Raw genomic sequence first — 23,227 nt, forward strand, 5'->3', positions numbered from 1 at the left:
TGTACTTTTTCTTTAAATTAGGGAATAACAATAGCTTTGGCAGGCGAGGGGGAAAAAGTAATGGCAGAAGAAAGGAGCAAAAAATAATGATTTTCCCTTTATACAAAAATTATAGGTCCCATGTACTCATATAAACACCTAAAAAAAAGAAATTAACAAATTAGAAAACAAAAATACAATAGAAAGAATTAACAAAAGTAATAGTTCATTGCGAAAAACTAGTAAAATTGATAAAACCAATACAAGACTGTTCATGACAAAAAGAAAAGTAGAGAGAGCAAAAGTTACCACTATTAGGAGTGAAAAGGGGATATTATTACATAGAGAGAAAAGAAATGAATGTAGTACTGACACATGTAAATGTAAATGTAAATGAACCCTAAAACATGAAGCTGAGCAAAATAACCCAGACACAAAAGTGAACAGCTATATGATTCCTTTGGGAAATTTTATGCATGGAGCTAGAAATCAGAGTGGTGGTTGCCTGTAGGAGATTGGGAGACTTACATAAGAGCTTGAAGGAACTTTCTGCAGTAATGGAACTGTTCCACATCATGATGGGGATAGGATATTAGTTACACAGATGTATATATATGTCAAGGACATTGAATCTTACAGTTAAGATCTGCCCAATTCACTGTAGGTAAACTTTACTTCAGTTTTTAAAAATTAATTGAATGCAGTGTTTTAGCAGAAGCTCAAAAGACATCTGAGACCAGTACTAAACCTAGATGGTATCTGTAACTCTCCTAGGTACTTTCCCTAAATAGAATTTTTAAATTTATTTCTTTTTTTACCGTATACAGCTTTCATGTGGTTTTAAAAACAAAAAGCATTAAAACAAACCCAGGAGAACCAAAAAAGTGAAAGAAAGAGTAAAAATTCTCACTCCTGTCCTTGTTTCCCATCCTCCCAGTTTCCCTCCCCCATAGGCAACTACTACTCTCAGTTTCTTTTGAACTCTTTTTCAGACTCTTTATGGGAAAACAAATGCCCTACATTTTGACTTAGGGTGATGGAGTCTGAGAAAACATGGTGTCAAACATTAAATATCCTGTTGAGTCTTGAAGCCTTAGAACTGTTGTTAGAAATGTTCACATCAGAACTGGAGGTTCTATTTGACCAGGTCTTTGACCAAACTGGGGTTGTCATGACTTTTCAAAGCACAATTTCCAGAGGAAGAAAACAACAACTACAACAACAACAAAGAGGCATTAACTAAAATACTAGTCAACAATATGGCAGGAGATGAAAATAAAGGAGTGAGAGTTAAATGTTCTAAGGTCATTTCCATGTTCAGGAGGAGAATAAAGGAAATGATAAAGTGAATGTTAATAAATGAAGAGTATCTGGCAAAATAAATACTCATTTCCAGACATGTAAAGAACTCCTACAAATCTGAGGCTTAAACAAATATTTTTTAAATGAATGAAATAAAACGAATAGGAGGCAAAAGAAAAACATACTCTCTTTTCTGTGTCTGGATGTGGTTGGTGAGGAGGTGATGTTTGGAGCTTCTGTAGCCATATTGAGACAATGAGGAAATAAGCTTGAAGGGGAAAAGCCAACCCACTAAGGATGGCAGAGTGGACAGATGAATAGAACCTGGGTTCCCCTGGATGGGCAGATGATTGAGGTAAGGCCTGCTGGCCTCCTATGGCAGGAGAGAAATGAATGCTGAGGAAGAAAGGGTGTCTATCCTGCTAATACCCTGTAGGTGTCTGCTACAGGGACCATGTAACCTGGAGCTGCCTGGAAGCCATCTTGCCACCATCTGAATGGAGCATGTCTGAAAATGAAGCCACAAAGAGGAAAAGAGAAGGAGAGAACACAAAATCTGATGACTATAGTAACTGGCAGAGCAGAAAGGTGAGCAGAGAAGATGTGAGGTGGGTGTAGGATGTGTCCAGTCCATGCTCCAGAAAGGGAGACGTATGGAACACAGCCATTCAGCAGAGCACAAGCCAGCTCTACTCAAACCAATGAGCTCAGTTCAGATCCAGATTCCTAGTTTAGTCGGCCTCTGTTAGGAAACCTGCTTGGATTCCCTCTAAGGGAGAGCTAGGAGTCATCCTTCTGAAAATTCTAAATGGAATTCATCACATGGATCCTTCACAGTGGACCCTCTACAACAGCGGCAGCGTCACAACAAAGGTCTCTAGAGAGGACGTGTAGGGCCCTCAACGTGGCCATTCTGTTCTGACCTCCGGAAAAGCGGCAGGCATTCCAGTAAAGCAAATCCTGGCATCAACGTATCCTGGAAGTGGGAGTAGAAACAAGTGCTACTTAGCCAATGATATTGAAAAATAATGAAAGGTGAAACAATGACAGCATGAAGCCTGGTTCTCAGGTCTGGAAAAGTCAAAGAATCCTTCGGGACTGTGGTTTGGCGGAGTGGAAAGATTGTGAACCAAACCAACCTGAACTTGAATCCTGGCCCTGATACTTTTTAGCTATGTAACTTCAGAAACATCATTGCATCTGTTTGAGACTCAGTTTCCTCATCTCTAAAATGAGGGCTAATAATGCCAGCTTCCCACGGTGGTTGGAGTTAGAAATGTTGCATGTAAATTACCCGCAGTGTCCACGGTGTACAAGGTGTTCAAGAAAAGACAGGGAGGAAGGAGGAATGAATGAAAGGCAGAAAGAGGAAGACAAATCCTAACCCACAGAGCATGGTTTATAGAAAGTAAACGCTGATTTCACCAACATGCTCTAAAGAGAAGAACGAGGAAAGAGATAGCTTTTCCAAACAGGAGCATCGGCACCTGAGAAGGGTCCTCAGCCCACAGTTTTAAGGCTGGTTCAGAAAGCTCCTTTGGGCTCTGAACTAAAGCACCCCTGGGGAAGGGGTGAGCAGCCCTTTCATGCTTAAGGTGGAAAGGCCAGCCTGGGTCAGAGCTTGTCCCCATTGCAGCCTCCGTTCAGGGCCCCATCATCTCCCAGCACAGTCACGGCTAGGTCGCTCTGGTTTGAGATCAGCAGTAAAGGCAGCTCCTTCCCAGGAAGAAGAGCATTCCGGAGACAGAGTCGCCCCTCCTGACTCCTGCCAGGGACCCGTTCACCTCGTCCCACGCGGGGGCTGGTCCCATGTCCCAGGTCTCAGGTCCCAGGTGTGCTGTAGGCCCACACATCCTATGTGCAGGGAGGGTAATCTGAACATACAGAATTAATTCCTTTCTCCTTGTAGAAATGATCACTCTTTTTTTCTTTTGGGGGCAAACGCTTTCTTATGTGTGTTGCTCCTTTGACTTGTCTCCCTAGCAACAAAGACAGAAGAAGGAAGGCACCAACAAAAGCAGGTGCAGGTTGTTTGTTTTCATGCCTGGGGGGCTGAGGGCTGTGGTGAGAAGCAGTCACGACTCCTCCTCTCTTCCGTAAATGACTCACAGCAGAGGCTTCTGGTTTTTCCCGGTTTTGTTTAATAGCCAGGGAGGGGAATGGACCACGACTTAAGGCGTGCCTCGCTGCCACCGGGAGAACAAGGAGCAGTTCTTCTTCAAGGGCAAGGCCAAGAAGGGTATCTGCCTGGCAAACGGCTCATCCACCATCAGTCTTCACAGTGGCTGCCAGGCCCCGTGGCCACAAGACAGCGACCAGCTCACCTGTGCGGACCCCTCGGCTCCTAGGTCTAGCAGGAAGGGGCGTCTTCTGTCGCCTGGGATTTGCCCTCAAGCACCCGCCGGACCCTCTGCATCCCTGGGATGTGAGAAGGGAAAGTGAGGGTCAGCACTGATGCTGGGTGGGTGGACACGAGCAAGCTCTGGCTGCTGGGGCCACAGGTGAGGCCAGAAGAGGGCGGGCAGAATGAAGGATGCAGTTAGGAGGTGGACCGCTTACCCAGGCGAAGCCGGTGGGTCTTGTCAGAGAAAACCAAGCGGAACCAGCCAGGCTCTTTGCACTCGAAGGCTTGGCCACAGGACAGCAGCACCTTGCTATCCAAAAAGCGGCGCCAGAGCAGCATCTCCTCCTCAAAGGTGGCCGCGGGCAGGTACTGGGAGGGTGAAAGGCGCTCAGGATGCAGAATGAGACCCCCTGCCCTTGCCTGCTGGAGGGAGCTTTAACACTGCCCCCACCACCTGCATTTCCACCTGCATTACCTTCCTCAAGTCGACCCAGATGAAGAAGCCGGCCCCACGGCTCACGAAGGGGATCCCCAGGGCCCGGAGCTCTTCCGAGACATAGACGTGAGCAGCCTTGAGCCGGGCATGGTTTTCCGGCAGGTACACTTGGTTGATCCAGTCTGTTTGGGTGAAAGAGAAGCCAGAAGATAAACCTCGCCATCAACCCTCCGCTCTGTCCTGAGAGTCTAAATGCTGATAAGAAAAAGGCCATGAGCTGCCAAAACTGGGTGAGCCCCTCCTGTAGCTGGTTGATTGGGGGCAATGGGAATATTCAGTGAAAAGCACCTTAAATCCAGATACTTGGCCCTGAGGGCTCCAGGGCCTGCATGCCATTCTCAGGAGCCCAGACACAAAGTCCCTCAGGACTCAGACCCTCACCAGAGGTGTCCCCACTTACATAGTGACACTTCTGAGTCACCCAGGTGGAAGCTCAGATCACAGTGTGGCCACTGACTAGGCGTGAGGCCTTGGGCAACTTCACCTCCTTGATCCCCATTGTTTTAACTGACCTTTGTTTTTACTGTCCAGTTCGATGAATTTTAACACATGCATAGATTTGTGTAACCCCCATGACAGGCAGGATACTGAATGGTTCCCTCACCCCGAAGAACTCCCTTGTGCTATCTGTTTGAAGTCACAACACCCCCTTCCCTGCAATCGCTGGTCTGTTCTCCATCACTGTAGTTTTGCCTTTTCCAGAATGTCACATAAGTAGAATCATACAGTAATGTAATCTTTGAGACTGGTTTCTTTCACTCAGCACAATGCCTTTGAGATGGGTCTGGGTCCTCATGGATTTTATGGCAGTGTAGTATTCCAGTGTGTGGGTGAACCACAGTCTGTTTCTCCATTCATTTGTGGAAGGACATTTGGGTTGTTTGCAGTTTGGGGTGATTATGAATAAAGCAGCTATAAACATTCATGGAGAGGTTTCTGTGTGACCATAAGGGCAAATATCTAGGAGTAGGATTTCTGGGCCATTTGGTAAGTGTGTGTTGAATTTTATAAGCAACTGCTCAGTTGTTTTCCAAGGTGGCTGTTCCATCTTAACATTCCCACTGGCAGTGTGAGAGTTCCAGCTGCTCTACGTCCTCAGGAACACAGGATACTATCACGATCTTTTAAAATTTAGCTATTATAGCAGGCGTGTAGTACCCGGTCCTGATTTTCCTCATCTATAAAATAATGGGGAAAATGCAGGAACACCTGCTTCCTAGGATTCTGGGGAGGGACAGATGAGATTGAGAGCATCTTGCAGGGCTCAATGAACGGCGGCAATTACAGGTAACATTTCTTATCTAAACTCACTATGGGAACCCAGGAACAGCACAGACCTGCACAGAAAGAGACGCTTCCATTATAACAATCTTCCCTTAGTAGCTTCTGCTCTTTTTCAAGTGCTCACAGCTAATAATAATGAGTTCATATTGATGAAGTGCCTATTGTATGCCAGGTGCTATTCTAATTGAATGACAAATTACACCAACCCTACAAGACAGGTACCATTATGATCCCTGTTTTGCAGAAGAGGAAACTGAGGCTCAGGGAGGTGAAGGAATAGACCACCTAGCCGGGACGTGACCGAGTAGGATATGAACGTAGTTGGGGCTCAGAGCTGGCACTCTCAAACACCACCCTAAATTCATCTCATGGGAGAAGCACCCATGACCCCTGGCCAGTCCCAGTCTGACTACAACCCTCCCCCATCCTCAGGTGGCCAGGCCCAGGCAGTCACCACGGTCCCGGAGCAGCTGTGCCATCTGATACTGGACCAAGCCACTGAGGCCGTGATAGCGGCAGAGGGAGGACACTGCAGCGGCCACGTCCTGGTTTTCTGTGTACAGCGTGCCAAAGCGGAGCCCAGACATCCCGAAGTCCTGAAGGAGAAAGGCACTGTGGGAGGTGGCCAGCCCTCCCAGAGGAAGCCGGTTCCACCCACCTCTCTGCCCTCTCACCTCCCCCTGACACCCCCAAGGCCAGCCAGGAACCCACCTTGCTGGTCGCCCACATCACGTGGGTCCTCTGGGGGTCAGGCAGCCTGCGGAGAGCACAGGGTGGGAACAGAGGCAATGCAGACCCATGGGAGTTCACGTTTGGTTGAAGAAATGAGGAGACGGATGAATCTGGTTTCATCTCTTGAATCACCAATTCCTATATATCCTTTAGAGCAGGGGTTAGCCAACTACAGCCCGCTGCCTGTTCTTGTAAACGAAACTCTATGCGGGCACAGCCACGCTCTCCCACCTGCGTAGTGCCCATGGCTTATTTTATGCTACAATGGCAGAGCTAGTGAGTGACCATATGACCTATAAAGCTTAACATATTTGACATCTGATCCAAAAATATTTGCCAGCCCCTGATGTAGATCATAGTTCAAGCATCACTTCCTCAAGCAGACCTTCTCTGACCCCCTCCCAGTAGACCAGGCCAATTGGGTACCCCAAGCAGATCCTCTGTTGGCTCTCCAGACATCTGCTTTTCAATAATCAAATGATTAGCTGTGTATCTAGTTGCTAAAAGTTTTGGGGTTTTTTTTTTTTTTGATGTTTTTTTTTTTCCAGCTAGAAAGACAAGTTCCACATAAGAAGGGTCTATATCTTTCTTGTTCACTGATGCATCTCCAGCACAGCATAGTGTCTGGCCCACAGGAAGTGACAAATCCCTATTGCTCTGAGTCTCACTCTCCTAATCCATAAGCAAAGGGGAGGAACAACCTACGTGCCATCCACCTGGCAGAGCTGTGTGAGGACTGGTTGAGCAGAGCAAAGGAAAGTGTTCGGGAACCACCCACCCTGGCCAGGCAGGATAATCAACACTTGCATGAGTTATCTCACAACAAGAGGTCCTGCTAAGGAATATGGAGCTGACAAGCTACCGCCAGCCGGAAGACTTTAGCAGGGGCCAAAAGGAGGGAGGATATGTTCTACTAACCTCCCAGAAACCCTCGCATGGGAAACCATCTTGACTGAGAGATGCGCGCACCACCAGGAAGGGCCTTGAATTGGACCAAGTATGGACACAAGCAAGATGATGGACCAGAGACAACCTGGAAAGCTAACCCCACCACCTTAAAACCTGAGACTGCGAGCCACGTGGCAGAGCAGTTCTCCAGGGTTCCCTTGCGCTCCTGCTCTCCACCCAGGTGTCCCTTCCCAATAAAGTCTCTTGCTTTGTCAGTATGTGTGTCTCCTCAGACAATTCATTTTGGAGTGTTGGACAAGAGCCCACTCTCAGGCCCTGGAAGGGGTCCCCCTTCCGGTAACAAAAGGACTCAGCAGGGCTGAAAGATCTGAACGAATATCAGGAACTGTCAGAATCCCTAAATGCCAGATGTGTAGACTTTACAGATGATCCGATCCAACTGTTCCCAAAGGTGGTCTGGCCACACATTCTTGACTCAAACGAAATCTAATGAAAAAGCTCTGATAGCTGGAAGGGTTTGGCACATGCAGGGGGCCCCAGAAGTATTTGCTGAATGAATGAGTGAATGAATGAAAATGGAGCCACTCTGGGGATGAAGGAAACAGCAGAGGAGGCCCATTTCCCACCCTCCCAGCCTTCCGTCAAGGAATCCTAAGACCACTCCTTGGAGCTTTCAGAACCACCACAGAACAATTTGAAACCACTGATTGGCCCAGCCTCCCTTCTTCTCGTTAGGGGACCTGAGGACAGTAGGATTAGCTGGAAGGAAGAGGAAACTGTCCTGGGTGGGAGGAGCGGCGCGGGACTGGCAGAGTCAGCTCACCTTTCCAGGCTCAGGACACTGTGGTACCCAACCGACTCCTCAAACACGGACAGCATGTAGACCTCATCCACCATCACGTGCAGCTCATGCCTGGAGGGCAGGTCGGGGGGAGGAGAGAGCTTGGTTGGGAGGCCAAATGCATCCCCCAGGGTGGGATGGCAGTGAATCAGAAATCCAGAAGGACCACGGTCTAGCCCAGGGTTACCAAACTTGTTTTTTCCAGGAACACCCTTCTTTTGTCTATTTCTTTCAAACAAATAAGAAGCCGTGCACACACAAAGCAGATGGCAGTGGGGATTCTGAAGCAATGTGGGGCGACGGGGGAGGCGGAGCCCTCGGGCACCTCCACTGAGGGCCACAGTTAAGTGCAGGACAGTTAAGCACAGACAGACCCAGATTCACGGCTGGCTCCACCCCTCACTCTAAGCCTCAGTAAATGGGATAATGACAGTATCTGTACCTAATAGGGTCATTGGGAGGATTACATGAGCTAGAGCATGTAGGGTGCTTAGCAGGGGGCCTGGCCCCTAGAGCGGGCAATAAATGGCAGCTGCTGTTATAAAAAGAGAGAGAGAACTAGCATCCCACCAACCCCTACCCCCCGACTCCACTGCCAGGGAGGGCCAAAGCAGGTAGAAACCCACAGTGGGGTAAAGAGGGTAGCAGGACCTCCACCAAAGCTCACATCAGAACCCTGATCCGTCACACGCTTTACGGGGTGAGCGTGGGGTGCCTCACCTCTTGGCAAAGTTCAGGTACCCCTGCAGCTCTCCTGGGGAATAGACATCACCCAGAGGGTTCTGGGGGTTGATGAGGATGAGGCCTTTGACCTTCACACCCTGAAACCATCAGTGGGACAGGAGACCCTCAGCTCCTCCCCAAGGCCCCACGGTCCCACTGGGCAGGATCCCAGGGAAATGTGTTCACCACCCAACACGAAACGAATAAGGGCAAAGAATTATATCTGCAGCATCGCATCAGCTATAAAAGAGAACAAATGCAGAGAACAAAGCTCAGAGAGAAATATGCCCAAACGCCAGTAGAAGTTGCCTTCGTTGGTAGAATTATGGGTGGCGGTTTGTGCTTTTAAAATTCCCACAGTGGGCATATATGGATTTTATGACCAAGGTTAAAAAAAACAACAGATTGATAGATTTCTGAAAAGTGGACTGGACAGGAACCACTGGAGGGCTGCTGGTCTATGCCTTTCTTCGGGAGGCCTCAGATCCCCTCAGAGTGAGGGGGACCACCTCCCCAAATCACCAGAGAGACTGCTGAACCACAGACTTCTAAGCTCCATGCTTGACCTGCTGAGCCAGAATCGGGAGAAGTGGGGGTAGTATTTTTAATCAAGCCCTCTAGTTGATTCTTTGTACACTGAGAGTCTCAGAGTCTTTCTCTAGCAGGAAGCCCTCCATGGGCAGGCTCCCGCTTGACCCCCAGAACGGTTCCATGCTACCACCCTACCCCCCGTCCCCATCACGGAGTGCCACCACTACTCCCAGGAGATCAGCCACAGGAAGGGGGTCCATGCCCTGCTCAGGCACACCCACTTCCAGCCTTGGGTTTAATTTGATCCCCAGACCTCAGAAATAGCTCCTTCCAGCGCCATCTCGAGCTTCTCCACTGTGAGCTGGAAGGGGCGTGTCTCCAGCCCAGTGACCTGGAAGAAGATCCACAAAAGCCACCAGCCAAATTCAGTGACCCTCCCCCCCAGACCTGGACTCTGGGGCCTCTCCTATCCCTGTCACCTCCAGCCTCCTCTTAGAACAATCTCAGAAAAACACAGGGGTTCACTCCCCTCTCAATGCCACCCACCCCATCACATCAGGGACACCCTCACGGCTCTTAGGTTTGGGGAAGAGCCCCCCGAGGTCCACTGATTGGGGTCCGCGGGCTTCCATGTTGAGCTCTGCTCTGCCCCGTTCTCACCCCACCATTCTGGTGTGGTCTCCCTGGGCTGCCCTTGGCTTTTGCATCGACCCCAGGGATCTCATAGGTGGAAGATCGGGTGTCCCCAGGGCACCTAGGCAAGGGCAGCCATGGCCAACAGAAGGCTCCACTCTCCTTTCAGCCATAACCCCAGAGGCCTCGGCATGGACTTCCTCTCATGTCTACCCTCAAATTCAGACAGAGGAACATCTCAGCCTACAGGAAGGCCCAGGTCCAACCTTGGGTCCCAGGAACTCTTACCTCACTGTCCAGATAGACACAGACCAGTCGGACGTTGCCATAGAGATACACATGTTGCGTGATGGCTCCGTAGTAAGGGGCAGGGATCAGGAAAGCCTCTGGGGGCAGGAGTGGGCCAGGGCCCGTCACCCTCTGGCCGGAACACCCAGACCCCCGTCCACTGACCCCACGCCTCTCCAAGCCTTCAGTGTGCTTGGGGAACATCTGGGGAACACGCTCCCTCTCTCCATTCCCCAAACTCTTTCTAAAGCTGGGATCCACTGAGATCAGTCCCTTTTCTAATAATTAGTAGCTACCATTTATCGGGCACTTAATATGTATGGGGATCTGTGCTAAATATTTATTTTTTAATCTCGTTTGATCCTCACAATCACTCTGTGGAGTAAGTCCTATTATTATCCTCACTTTACTGATGAGGAAACTGAAGCTTAGATCCCTCGGAAGCACACGACATGCTGGGTTACTGCAAGTACAGACTTGGAACAGGAGTCGAAGCTGCAGGGTGATGATCTGGGTGTGACAAATGGGAAAACTTGACAATACATAGAACTGCCCAGAGACAGAATGTGCTGCATCTGGAGGAGTGAATGCTCCCCCGCTGGGGGCACTGAAGCCAAAGGCTGGCACCGCTCGGTGGGGAGGGGGTGTCATGCAGAAGAGTCCCGCTGTGGACACAGGGGTTGATGAGATGACGCCCAAGGTCCGCTCTAAGGCAGAGATAAAGGTGCTCCTCCAGCTCTGAAGAGGGTGCATCAGTCAAGCTGCCCCCTTCCCAGCTTTCCCTTCAGCACAACCCCACCCCCGCCTCGCATCTCTGGAAGGGGCAGACTTTGCCCCACATGTTCCCACCCCCGGCCACAGGCATCGGGCCAGAGGTAGACAAATGACCCCAGGAGCCAATGAACTGGCTGGCCAGACACCCATCACGTTCCCTCGGTCTCAGGACTTTGCTCCAAGAAGCACAGATCCTTGTGAGATGCACTTGAGAACATGCACTTGAATGCGAAGGTCATGTGGAGTCAGAGCTGAGCCAACAACCTGGGTCAAACAGAGTTGAGGAAGGTCCAGAGAGAGGCCTGCATGAGAAGCGGGTGAGGAGGACTGCACACCCCGGTGAGAGACAGAGAGTGTGACGCTGATTCTACTCTTGATGGTTCTAGAACGGGTAGGAAATTGCCTATTACATCTTTGTGATGAATCTTCCTTTCAGGGTTCAAAACTTGGTTATTACGTCTCTCTGTGTTATTTTAACAAGTAACTTAACCCCCTGGGCCTTAATCTCCTCATCTGTTAAATGGGAATAAGCAGAGAACCTACCTCATCGGGGTTAGAGTGAGGATTAAATGACAGACTATGCCTAGCCTTAGGCCAGTGCCTGAAATGTAGTATGTGGTCAATAAGTGTTACTAAATTATGATTATTAATTAAGCTAATATGAGTGGGTCTCTGCTCCTGGCAACCAACAGCCCCTGACCATGACTATGGTCAACAGGTCCTTGATTTGACCATGGCTCTTGCAGCAAGCACTGCTGGCTAGATACTCAACAGCCATTCCAATTTTCTTCCTTGCTAAGAGAGCACCAGATTTTTCAGCTATGACCAGCAATAAGTCCAAGGAAGGTGCACCTTCCCTCAGCCCTGGGGGATGAAGCAAGTTTGGTTTAAGCCAACCAGGGTTCTCTTCCCCTTCACCAGGGACTGCTTTGGAAATGGGTTTGTGAGTCCGTCCTGGCCAGAACGATGCAAGGGGAGCCCTGCAGGGGCTCTTCCGGGAAAGAGTAGCCCCATTTCCTCCCTCCCAGTAAAAAAGAGACGGGCACAGCACAGCTTCCTTCTCTTCCTGCTTTAGGACATGCTGTCACGTGAGGTCGTCACAGAGAAATGGCCCAGAACCCTGGCATCACCTTGACTTCCCCTGGAACTGCCAACCCCTAGTGTCTTGTCAGGCCACTTAGTTAAGCCCCCTGTGGTCTAACAGTCTATTATGGCAAAAGCACCCTGATGCAGGCCTCGAGGACAGACAGCCAGGGACACTGCAGGCACAGGGCAGCCCCCGGTACTGAAAGGGCTGCAATCTACTTACCCCCCACCTCACACAGTACCGTGGCCAGAGCGGAGAAGAGAGAGGCACAGCCATTCAGAACCACCACCTAAGGGTGACACATCCATGGGACAAAGATGAATCTGTCCCAGGAGGGTGCAAGGGCCTGCAGCCTCTAACCCAGGAGGGCACAGAGGGAGGGCCAGGTCATACCCGCAGGGCCCTCCTGACTAACAGCCAAGTCCATTTGTGTGGCTTATTCGTGGGGACCCTGTTCTAGATCAACTGAGCATGGAAGAGTGAGCTGGTCACTCAGAGAGTCCCGCCCAAAGGTGTGGAGGCAAAGAGGGGCCACAGAACAAAGTGGGGCAGAAATTATACCCAAACTCTAAATATCTAGGATGAGGGGAAAGAAGGGAGGGGGCCTTCCTAATTCCAAATCAAAACTAAGTGACCCTACCTTACCCCTGGCCAGCCAAAAGTTGGGGAGTGGGGGGCAGAAGAGCAGGAAGGAGCAGGGGAGGGGGCTACTCACATTCTCTGGTTTAAGGGGTGCGGGGCTCCTGCAGTAGAAAGACAGGAACCTGGCCACTTCCTCCCGGAGGCTGGAGATCAGACAGACAGATGGGCAGTGCTTGTCAGAGGGGCTCCGACCCCAAGTCCATCCCAAAGCTCCTCTGGTGAATCTTCAGGCAGCTGCCATTACCCTTCTCTGCTTCCCACGATGGGAATACGATCAGTATTTGTCTCCACTCCTTGGTACCCACCTCCCTCCTCGGTCCCAACACTACCCGCATGCGTCGAAACTTCCATTCCAGTAGTTCTAGGACACCTGACCCCACCTAATCAGCAGACTGCAGGAATATCAAAAAGTAACACTCTTTATACAGATCTAGTTAATAGTAATAGTAATAATAGCACATTAATATAATAAAATATATAATATATAATATAATGTAGGATAATATAATTATTATAACAATAACTATTATCATAGTTATTGCTAATATTTACAAGCATTTACCTTATGCAGGTGTTATTTAGAGAATATTCCTCATTTACTCTTCATAAAACCCCTATGACACAACTATTATTATTATTCCCATTTTACAGACCAAAAAACTGAGGCTTGAAGGAATTCGGTTACATGCTGGTAAGTGGCAGAGTCCACACTCAAGCCCAGTGGTCGGACTCTAAGGCCACCATCCTAATTATTATAAGAGCACATGCTTGGCTTGGAATCAAGTCCAGCTCCAGCACTAAAACCTTAGGATGGCATCTGGGCCCTAGCAAGTGCTCAATAAATATAAACTCTGATTAGTTTTACTTACTATCTCCCATCTTACCAGCAGAAGGCCCCAACCATCTCCTCCTAAGCTGATTCTGGCTCCTCTAAAGCTACTGAGAAATTGGAGACAAGGCTCCTGGTCTGAAGGCCCTCTCCACTCCTCAGACTCAAGAGAAACCAAGCTAGGGAGCCGCTGAGTGGGGGTGGGATGAGCAGGAGGCACCAGTTCCCTGCAGATGCTCCAGGAGACCCCATGACTGCCAGCTCTCCAGGACTAGGCCCTCAGCCTAGGGCAGGCTTTCTCAACCCGCCACTATTGATGTTTCGGGCCAGATCATTCTTTCCTGAGGAGGGGCCTGTCCTGGGCACTGTAGGAGGTTTAGCAGCTTCCCTTGCCTCTACCCAAGAAAAGCCAGGAGCAACCCCCTCCCAGTTACGACAACCAAAAATGTCTCCAGACATTCCCACATGTCTCTTGGGGAAGGAAACCGCCAGGGTTGAGAACCCCTGGCCTACAGGTGCTACTTACAACAGATGTCCCCTCCAGTCAGGGTACTGCAGCAGGGACGGCTCCACCCGCAGCATGTCGCTCTGACTCAGCTGGGGACAGACAGGGGAGAGCAGGGCTGAGGGCCGCACACACTCATGGTGAGGGCCAGCCCAGCCACCTGCATCCACGCAGCACCAGGGCTTCTAAAGCCAAGGGCTTGGTCTGCTTATCAGAGGAACTGAGACAGGGGCAGCCCAGGGACAGCATTCTCATGCCCATTTTGCAGATGAGGAAACTGAGGCTTAAAAATGTCAGGTGTGGGACTTCCCTGGCGGTCCAGTGGTTAAGACTGTGCGCTTCCACTGCAGGGGGCCCAGGTTCAATCCCTGGTCAGAGAACTATGATCCCGCGAGCCGCATGGCACGACCAAAAAAAAAAAAAAAAGTCAGGTGGCTCAGCCAACATCGCAGCACCAGCAAGTGGCGAAGCTAAGACAAACCAGAATTTTTGACTCCTAGTCCAGTGCTCTTCATACAACACCGCCTCCCAACAAAACCAGAGGGGTGGATTTGCAGAGGCAGCGATAGGAGACCGCACACCTCAGCTCCTCCAATGGGGTGACAAAAGAGGTCCCAGAACTGGGTGCCCTACCTTGGTCTTAGCTCTAAGTCATGGAGGGACTCAGGCCGCTGTCTTCCTGCAGGCTCAGCTCAACCTCACACTTTGGAAAATGTGGCCATTTCCAGACCATCCCCACCCTGCCTGGGTGCTGGGTTAGTGACTCCCAGGGCATCACACCCACAAAGTTAAGGAAAGGCAGAAGCCTTGGGCGGCGGGACCAAAAGGAAGAAAGGGAATGAGCCACGTGTCTATAACCCCAGCCTCTTCCATTTCTCCTCCGTCCTTGAGCACTGCACTGTCCGATACAGAGGCCTCTGGCCACATGTGGCTCTTATGTGTGGCTCTCCTGAATTGAGACACTGGATTCTGAAGACTTATATGAAAGAAGTATGTAAACTATCTCATTAATAACTTTTTATATTGATTACATGTTAAAATAGCCATATTTTAGATACAATGGGCTAAATAAAATACATGATGAAAATGAATTTTACCAGTTTCTTTGTACTTATTTAATAGAAAATTTTTAATTATATATGTGGCTCACAGTTTATTTCTACTGGATGGCGCTGAGCTGCCTTAGAGTGGGGAGCTGGCTTTGGGTAGAACAGGCTTTTCAAGCCCACTCCCTACACTCCTCTCCCCTTGCAGCTTAGCTGTTTCCCTTTGGAAATATGTTCCTTTGGGTTAAGTATCTTTCTCTCCACAGTTCCAAACTCTAACTCCTAGGCCTCGAGAGACACATTTATCAGATAGTTCCAGCAGTTTACTAGAGATGGCTCACACCAGCTCAAGAAATCTGATTGTTTTCTCTATCTGTGAGTTGGCAGGCAGAGGGAAGGGGGAGGGGCAATATAGGGGTAGGGGATTAAGAGGTCCAAACTACTGGGTATAAAATAAACTACAAGGATATACTGTACAACACGGGGAATATAGTCAATATTTTATAATAACTATAAATGGAGTATAGCCTTTAAAAATTGTGAATCACTCTACTGTATGTCTGTAACTTGTATAATACTGTAGAGCAATTATACTTCAATTTAAAAAAATAAATAAAAGAAAGAAATCTGATTTCAGGAATTTTGCAAACTGTACCATTTTCAAAAATTAAATTATATAAACTATACATTTAAATTATGTAAGTCAGTTACAGTAAAAACAAAGGTAAAAAGTACTCAAACAACCATTGCTCCTGTCTATGTTACTCCATTTTGCTCTCATCTGTGCTCTGGAGGTTCCTTCCGTCCAGGTGTCTGCATGGTGGGACTACCACATGATGGTGCCCCTGCACCTCTCTTCCCAGCTCTGCATGCAGTGATGTCAGAGCAATAGCTTGATATCGGCCACAGTGGGGGCATTTACACTATGGGAATCAGAAAAGCTACCGATTTTCAGGGGCCCCTTTCTCCCAGGGCCAGTTGTTAAATACTGACCACACATCACCGAGTATCTCCCCCTGAGAGCAGGGACCCAGCCAGCAGGAGGAACTGAGGAGGGAAAGAGCCAGAAGGAGTGAAGAAGGAGGATCACAGTGGGGAAGTGACTCTCCCAAGATGGCAGAGAAAGTGGTCCCCGAGGCCGCTGAAGCAAGCAGCAGGCTCTCCGGGGGAAGTATTCCAAGGAATCCCAGAGAAGACGGCCCCTTGGAGCTGGTGATGCCACCCAGAGGTGCACCAGGACTTACCCGCCTGGACAGCAGGTCAAAGCAGAGTTTGTTCTCACTGGTGCCCAAGTTAATGATGCCCTGGAGGTGAGAGGTACAGAGCCACGTGAGCACAGCAGAGGGTGCCAGCAGAGGGTGCCAGCAGAAGGCCCCAGGGGTGCACCAAGGCAGCAAAGCGAAGCTCTCTGCAATCCCGCCCTTCCCACCACCCCTCCTGGCCTTTGCTCAAGCCATGCCCTCCACATGGCTCCCTGATCCTATCTTCCCATTTCTAAAGCTCTGGGCAAATGCCATCTTCTCCAGGAAGCCTTCCTCAAAATCCCACCTGCAAGGGATCTTTTCTTCTTCTGGATCCCAAAGCACTTTATCTGTCCCCCTTTACGGCACTAGTCAGTTTCTCTCCCAGGTCACAGGGACTGATGTACAGGCTTTATCTCCCCCACTAGATGGGAAGTCCCTGAAGGCTGGATACATGCCCAAGACACCGCTGTATCTCTCAAGAGCCTCAGTTTACAGGATGAAAGAATGTACACAGTAAACTGGTGTTCTGGCAGGAACAGGAACAAGGGTCAATGTACTGCAAGAAGAGGCCCTGTCGGCCCCATGGAGAAGACCACGTGGTGAGGAACCGAGGCCTGCCAACAACCATGTGAGTGAGCTTGGAAGTGGATCATCCCCCCACCCCGCCAAGCTTTCAAATGAGACCACAGCCCCAGCTTCACTGCAACTTCCCAGGAGATCTTTAGCCTGAAGCACCACCCGGATTCCTGAATTCCAGAATCTGTGAACTGTTTGTTTTAAGCTGCTAAGACCTGAAGTCCTTTGTTACACAGCAAGAGATAACTAATACAATCCCTCACTTTTTTCAGGTCTCTGCTTCAATGTCACCATATTAAGGTGACCTTCTATGACCACCTCACATAAAATAGTAATATCCCCAGCCCACCCCACCAGTCTCTATCCTATTACCCTGCTTTATTTTTCCCTACAAGACTTATCCCAACACATTATATATATTTATGTCTGTCTCCCATACTAGACTATAAACTCCATGAGGGCAGGAACTTTATTTTTGTTCACGGCTGTAACCCTGGTATATAGAACAGTGCCAGCACCTGGTACATGCTCAACAAATAAAGATTATTAAAGGGTTATTCATGACAGCTCTCTACCCTCTGAAGGTATTACTTGTAATAAGTTATAATAATTGGGGCAGGTAACATTAATAATAATAGCAACTACCATTAATTGAATGCTCTATGTGGAAGCACTGTGCTAGTAACTTACCTGATCTCATTTAATTGTGACAGTTCTATAGAGGAGGTATTACTATCTCATTATAGAGATGAACTGAGGTTCAAAGACATTAAGTAATTAGCTCAAGAATACACAACCCGAAAGTGAAACAGTTGCAACCTGAACCCTAGTTCTGTCCCAGATCTAAAGTTGGATAGTCGATGGGCTGTGGATCAGAATCCATGTAAGAGCACTCCATGGTTCTTGAATTCCTCCCTCACAAATCAAGGTTCCCTTAATTATAAATGGGCCATTTTCTGATCCAGGTAATATACAGGGGCCTCTCTGAGCAACATCAGACACCCCGCTGGGAGTCAGAGGGGCATAACTCCAACATGACAATAGCAAGCTGTGTGCTGCCCTGTTGGTCAAGGTGGGGTACCCGCCCCCCCACCCCCCGTGCTCTCTTGCGTCCCAGTGGGAAGGGGGCCTTCACTCACACTGGGGTTCTTATCCTCATCATACTCATCCATGTGGTAGGTCCTGTAGCCCTCCTCTGCTGAATCCCAGAACCATTTAATGACGCTTCCTCTAGAGGACAGGTAGGGGCTGTCGGAGGAGAACATGGCGGTGGGATCACCCACTCCATAGAGCTTCAGCGGCTTCTGGTCTGGTTTTCTGGAGCATTCTCTTTCCAGACCATCCCCATGGTTACTGTGCAGGCCCTGTGTGGAGACTGAACCCGGAGAGGTGGTAGGTGTCCCAGAGTCCTTCTGAGGGAGTGTGAACATCTGCAGAAAGACAAAAGCACTCAGTGCGTCATCTGATCAAGGGCTTTCATAGCACCAAGCAACAAAAATGAACTGGGACTCATGGGGCCCTCCCCCTTCTCTATCTGCCCCTTCCTTCAAGTTTATATACTCATCACTTCCTGTGTCCCTTACTAGTTGTAACCATGTGCGCAATCGCTTCAAGGCATCAACTCTGCTAAGGATCTACAGACAGGGGCTGTACTTGCTACTTTTCTACAACTTTAATAAAGGGCTGCTTGAGCTTGTTTTACTTTTGTGGAAGTTTTTCATTCTGCTGCCTAAAGAGTCACCAGCTTCTTTTTCCATTCTTGCCGACGTCAATTTCAAAAAGCCAAGTTAAAATTTTCTGACTTAAAGTAGAAAGAGCCTGGAGTCCAGGGGTCTTGTGGTGACTGTTGGAGTAAAGGATAAAATGAGATTATCTGGTTCTTTGGAGGCGATGATGGGTGGGGCCTGAGAAGAAGGAAGTGGGGTTCCCACAAGTGCAAGTGCACGGACCCTGAGCGGAGCCCAAGGCCCCACCCTCGCTCCCGAAGTGGGGGAGGCGTGGCCTCTGGGAGGGGCTGGTCTCATCCTGCGCTCAGATGTGAACTCCTCCAGTCTCTCAGCCAGTGTCCTCGCGGGCACGGTGGGTGTAGCCGTAACTACCTCATAGGGTAGCAGTGAAGGCATAAATATATGAGTTAGTGTAAATGGCTGAGAACAAATCCTGGCTCATGGCCAAACTTCAGTAAAATACGTTATTATAACTCCTCGCCGCTTTCCCCGGTCCTGATGCACAAGCCCCAAACACCAAATCATGGGGGACCAACCAGCGGCCCTGAAACCCAGGGGGCTCCTCGGTTAAATTTTGCTCCACGAAGTCTTTTCTGGGGTCTCCCCCAACTGACTGGGCTCTCCCCAGCCTCACCTAGGCCCCCCCAATTCTATGCCTGGGCCCTCGGCAGGGCAGAGGGGCTGAGGCGGGGTGGAGGTGGGGGCCGGCCGGGCTCCGGCTCTGCGCGCGCCGTGCGGGAGCGAAGGGTGGGCTCGGGGCGTCCAGCGGGGCGGCGGCGAGTCCAGAGCCCGAAACCCGCGCGGCCGGGCCTCGGAGATCCACGAGAGGGCGGACAGGGCGGAAGGCAGAGCGCAAGACCCCTGCAGAACGGCGAGCACCTCGCGGGCGCCGGCTCCCGGTCTCCGGGAGGAGGAAGTTTAAGTCTGGCCGAGGGCTTCGAGACGGAAGGGCCGGGACTTCTGCAGCGAGGCCTCGAGCCCGGGCAAGGGAGACCCCTGTTCTGCAAAGCGTGGATTGCACCTACTTGCGGAGCTGGAGGAGCCGGCGCCGGCACTCAGGGACGCGCAGTGTCCTAATCCTCGCCCGGACTCGCTCTCCGCCGCTGTGCGCAGGGCACCCGGGCCCAGGCACTTGCACTCGGGACCGTCCGCGCCGGGTCGGACTTCCCGGAAGGTTCCGGACGCAGTTCGTCAACTCGCGCCCGAGGCCGCAGGACGCCCGGGTGTGGCCTGCGCGCAGAGAGCGCACACGCTGCAGCACCGTGGCGCGGGGAGGGGAAGCCGCGGAAGGGGAGGGGGGCCCAGCGCCAGAGCTCCGCCAGGAAGGAACGGGCCGCCCGCTGCCACCTCCGCTCTCTGCGGCCTCAGCGCCCTGGCCGCCTTCCCGCCCCGGTCTCCCCGCCCCTGGCACACGGGGGCGCCTCCCTCTGCCTCCCGGCCTTAGTGTCCCCATTTAAAGGCAGTCACCGAGGTTACTGGACAAATATATGCCTGGTTGCGGCCCATGGAAAAGGCTTTCCGGTTAAGGGCATCCCGAACACATCCTTCCCCTATGAAAGCTTTTGACCTGGGTTTGTAATTTCTCCTCTTTTCGTTCTACAGAACATCTGGTGAACTCTGCCTGGGACCCTGCAAATTCCGGGACTTTGGCAATGAGTTAGACCACCAAGGTCCTAGGCCCGCGCCGAGCCTTTGAGTAGGAAAAGTTTCCTTTTCTCCATGAAAAGCAATAAGCAGGATCCATCAGTACAGATTGGCTGTCTTCGGATCACTCCACTTCTTGTCTTCGCTTTGGCCTTGCCACTAACATTGTGACCTTGAGCAGCTCTCAAGACTTTTTCGTCCTCCGTGTTATGTAAAATAAGCCAGTTCTCTCCATTTAAGTCATATCACTCTGTTTAATTCAGGTAAGTAGTCTTATTGAATGCCTGTGTGTGCAAGATCTCTGCAAAGTGCTGGGATACAGTGATGGCAAAACAAACAGCGGGCCTGCATGGTTGACTGGGAAGGCAGACATACAAATGTGCTGACTAATAAGAAAGGTTACTGGGTGCCTTGGAAGCATGCGGCAGGGAGATTTAACACCACTGCCCCCTTCCCTGACACACACACACATGCATTGGCCCCATACAGGAAGCCTTACACACACATTCATTCACCCTAAACACTTAGGAAGTGATGCTTGAGTCCTAGTTAGCTAGCTGGAGTGGGGGGTGTTGGAAGCAGAAGAAAGCCTTTGACAGAGCCTTGCAGGTTAGAGTCCGTGTGGAACATGGATGAACTGCAACAAGCCTAATACCGACCACCGGAGCTTGCAGGGTTCAGGAGAAAGGTTGGAGATATGATCAGGGATCAGGTCATGAATCTTAATAAACCCTGATAAGGACTGTGAACATCTCACTGAGGACAATGGATATATATTGTAATCTCTAGAGCAAACACTTTTTAAAAAAAAATCAAAAGGTATAATTAAGAATAAATGGGATACTAAATAATGCCTGATTAATTCAAAAGGCGTGCGGGAAGGAAAAAATGAACAAAGAGCATATGGCACAAATAGAAGACAAATAGCAAGATAATTGACTTAAGTACAACCATATCAATGATTACATTAAATTAATGACCAAAGACCAGTTAAAAGATCATCAGACTGGATAAAATGGTAAGATTAAGAATATGGTGTTTCGGCTTCCCTGGTGGCGCAGTGATTGGGAGTCCGCCTGCTGATACAGGGGACACGTGTTCGTGCCCCGGTCCGGGAAGATCCCACGTGCCACGGAGCAGCTGGGCCAGTAAGCCATGGCCGCTGAGCCTGCGCGTCCGGAGCCTGTGCTCCGCAACGGGAGAGGCCACAGCAGTGAGAGGCCCGCGTACTGCAAAAAAAAAAAAAAATCTGACAAAAATTGAACCCTCATTCACGGTAAACCTCTCAGCAAACTAGGAATTGAAGGAAATTCTTCTATCTGTAAAGGCAGTATGAAAAATACGTCCAGTACTTAAGAATGAGAGACAGAACTCAATCCTGCTAAGATTGAGAACAAGGCCAGAATATCCTCTCTTACTTCTTTTATTCAATATTATACTTGAGGTTCTAGGCCATGCAATTAGAACAGAAAAATAAGAGACATAAATATTGAAAAGAAAGAAGGAAAATCATCTTTATTCGCAGGCAACATGATTGTGTACATTGAAAATTCAATGAAATCCCCCTCCAAAACAACTAGGACTAATAAATGAATTTAGCAAGGTCTCAAGATACTGTCAGGAGATGGTTCTTCCCAGGTCTCTCATGTTTCTGCCTGTCTTGCAAGCAGAGACACTGACTGCCTTTGTTCTGGGCTGTATAGGATCATATATATGTGTGTAAGTACATGCATATATGTACGTGCATACATGTACATGCATACGTGTGTATATATGTGTACATATATGTACAGTGACCAACCATGGATGTTAGTGATAGTGTCTGCCTCCAGAGCAAAGGGTAGGTTTGTTTACTACTAAGTATAATAAAGATAATTTCTCCCTCGGGGCCAAAGTTCAGGCAGGTTTACTGCTCATTACAGAAGAATTAGGTTCCTTAAGCTTGGGTTATCCTCTCCTGCAACACACCCCATTGCATGTACAGGCATCACTTGGTCCCCTTCACTTTGCCCTATAGGAATCAGGGTTTGGGGAACCAAAGGCCAATACTGATTACTGCTATTGCTGTGAGTTAATAAGTTGTCCTTTGTCTCTGACCCAAGATTCTCATGCCTTCCGCCAGCATCCATGAAACCTGTTATTTTGCAAGTAAGGTAAAACCTCAGAGCCTTCAAAGTTCTTGATAGATACAAAATCAATTGTCTCAATATACTAGCAACAAACAACTAAAAATGAAATTAATAATCTATACATTGAAAATAACATGAAAGGCATAATATAGTGATATATTTACAAGATGTGCCTAAGACCTGTACACCGAAAGCTACAAAGACCTTGCTGAGATAAATTAAAGACCTAAATAAATGGAGGGACATTCTGTGTTCCTGGATAGGAAAAAATTAAATTCTTCCCAGTCAACCATTTGAATCTTGAGTGGAAGAGAAGACAGCAATGGCCTATCGCTTCCGTGGAAGGCATCATATCTTCCCCCCAGGACAGCGCCCTGATGAGACTGGCTATGAGCTCCCGTAGCAGAGATGCCAAGAACATCTCTGGTTCCTATCTTCCCCCTCTCTTCTGGTCCAATGAGCTCCCTCATGCATCCAATGAATTCCCTTTCTGTGTCTGCTAGTCAAGTCGATTTCTAAAAAAACTTCTCTGGTGTAAAAAATCTTGAAGAATCAGGCTACAAACCTACCCAAGAGAGGAAGAATGGTCCCAAACCCAAGTGACTGACCGAAGCCATTGGTGGGTGCTAACAGCTTTTCCATCATCTATAAAATGGTGGTAGTCCCCACTCTGCCTATTTCACAGCATTGGTGCTCAGACTAAAGCTCAGATGTACAAAGGCTTTGCAGAGAAATGCACAGGAGGTATGATTTGAACAGCTGGAAACACTAGAGATGAAAATGGAAGACCTCAGGCTTATCACCAGAGATTCATTTTAAAAGCCTTTCGGAAAGGCAAGAATGGAAAGAACTCATATTTGGAAGCAGAAACATTTGGAGTTATAGCCCCATCCTGCCACTTAGCCACTAGTGTATAAGGTGGGCATGATTGTGAAAGGATCCTATGGGACGTTGCATCCAAC

The 23,227-nt window shown here is 49.3% G+C and overlaps 1 protein-coding gene across 1 annotated transcript; it reads right to left on the bottom strand.

Moving 5' to 3' along the window:
* Nucleotides 1–3,416: 3,416 nt before the first annotated feature.
* ACCS (1-aminocyclopropane-1-carboxylate synthase homolog (inactive)) lies at nt 3,417–18,195 on the bottom strand (the record flags this gene model as incomplete). Its single annotated transcript, XM_079708840.1, has 14 exons — nt 3,417–3,699; nt 3,841–3,994; nt 4,101–4,243; nt 5,860–6,001; nt 6,117–6,162; nt 7,870–7,959; nt 8,608–8,708; nt 9,455–9,532; nt 10,063–10,160; nt 12,146–12,212; nt 12,639–12,708; nt 13,921–13,991; nt 16,190–16,249; nt 17,905–18,195. The coding sequence occupies 14 exons, from the start codon at nt 18,193–18,195 to the stop codon at nt 3,632–3,634; spliced, it is 1,479 nt and encodes a 492-aa protein (XP_079564966.1). The 3' UTR covers nt 3,417–3,631.
* Nucleotides 18,196–23,227: the final 5,032 nt, after the last annotated feature.

This window comes from Hyperoodon ampullatus (assembly GCF_949752795.1).
Source record: "Hyperoodon ampullatus genome assembly, chromosome: 7".
In the NCBI taxonomy this organism is placed as follows: Eukaryota; Metazoa; Chordata; class Mammalia; order Artiodactyla; family Ziphiidae; genus Hyperoodon; species Hyperoodon ampullatus.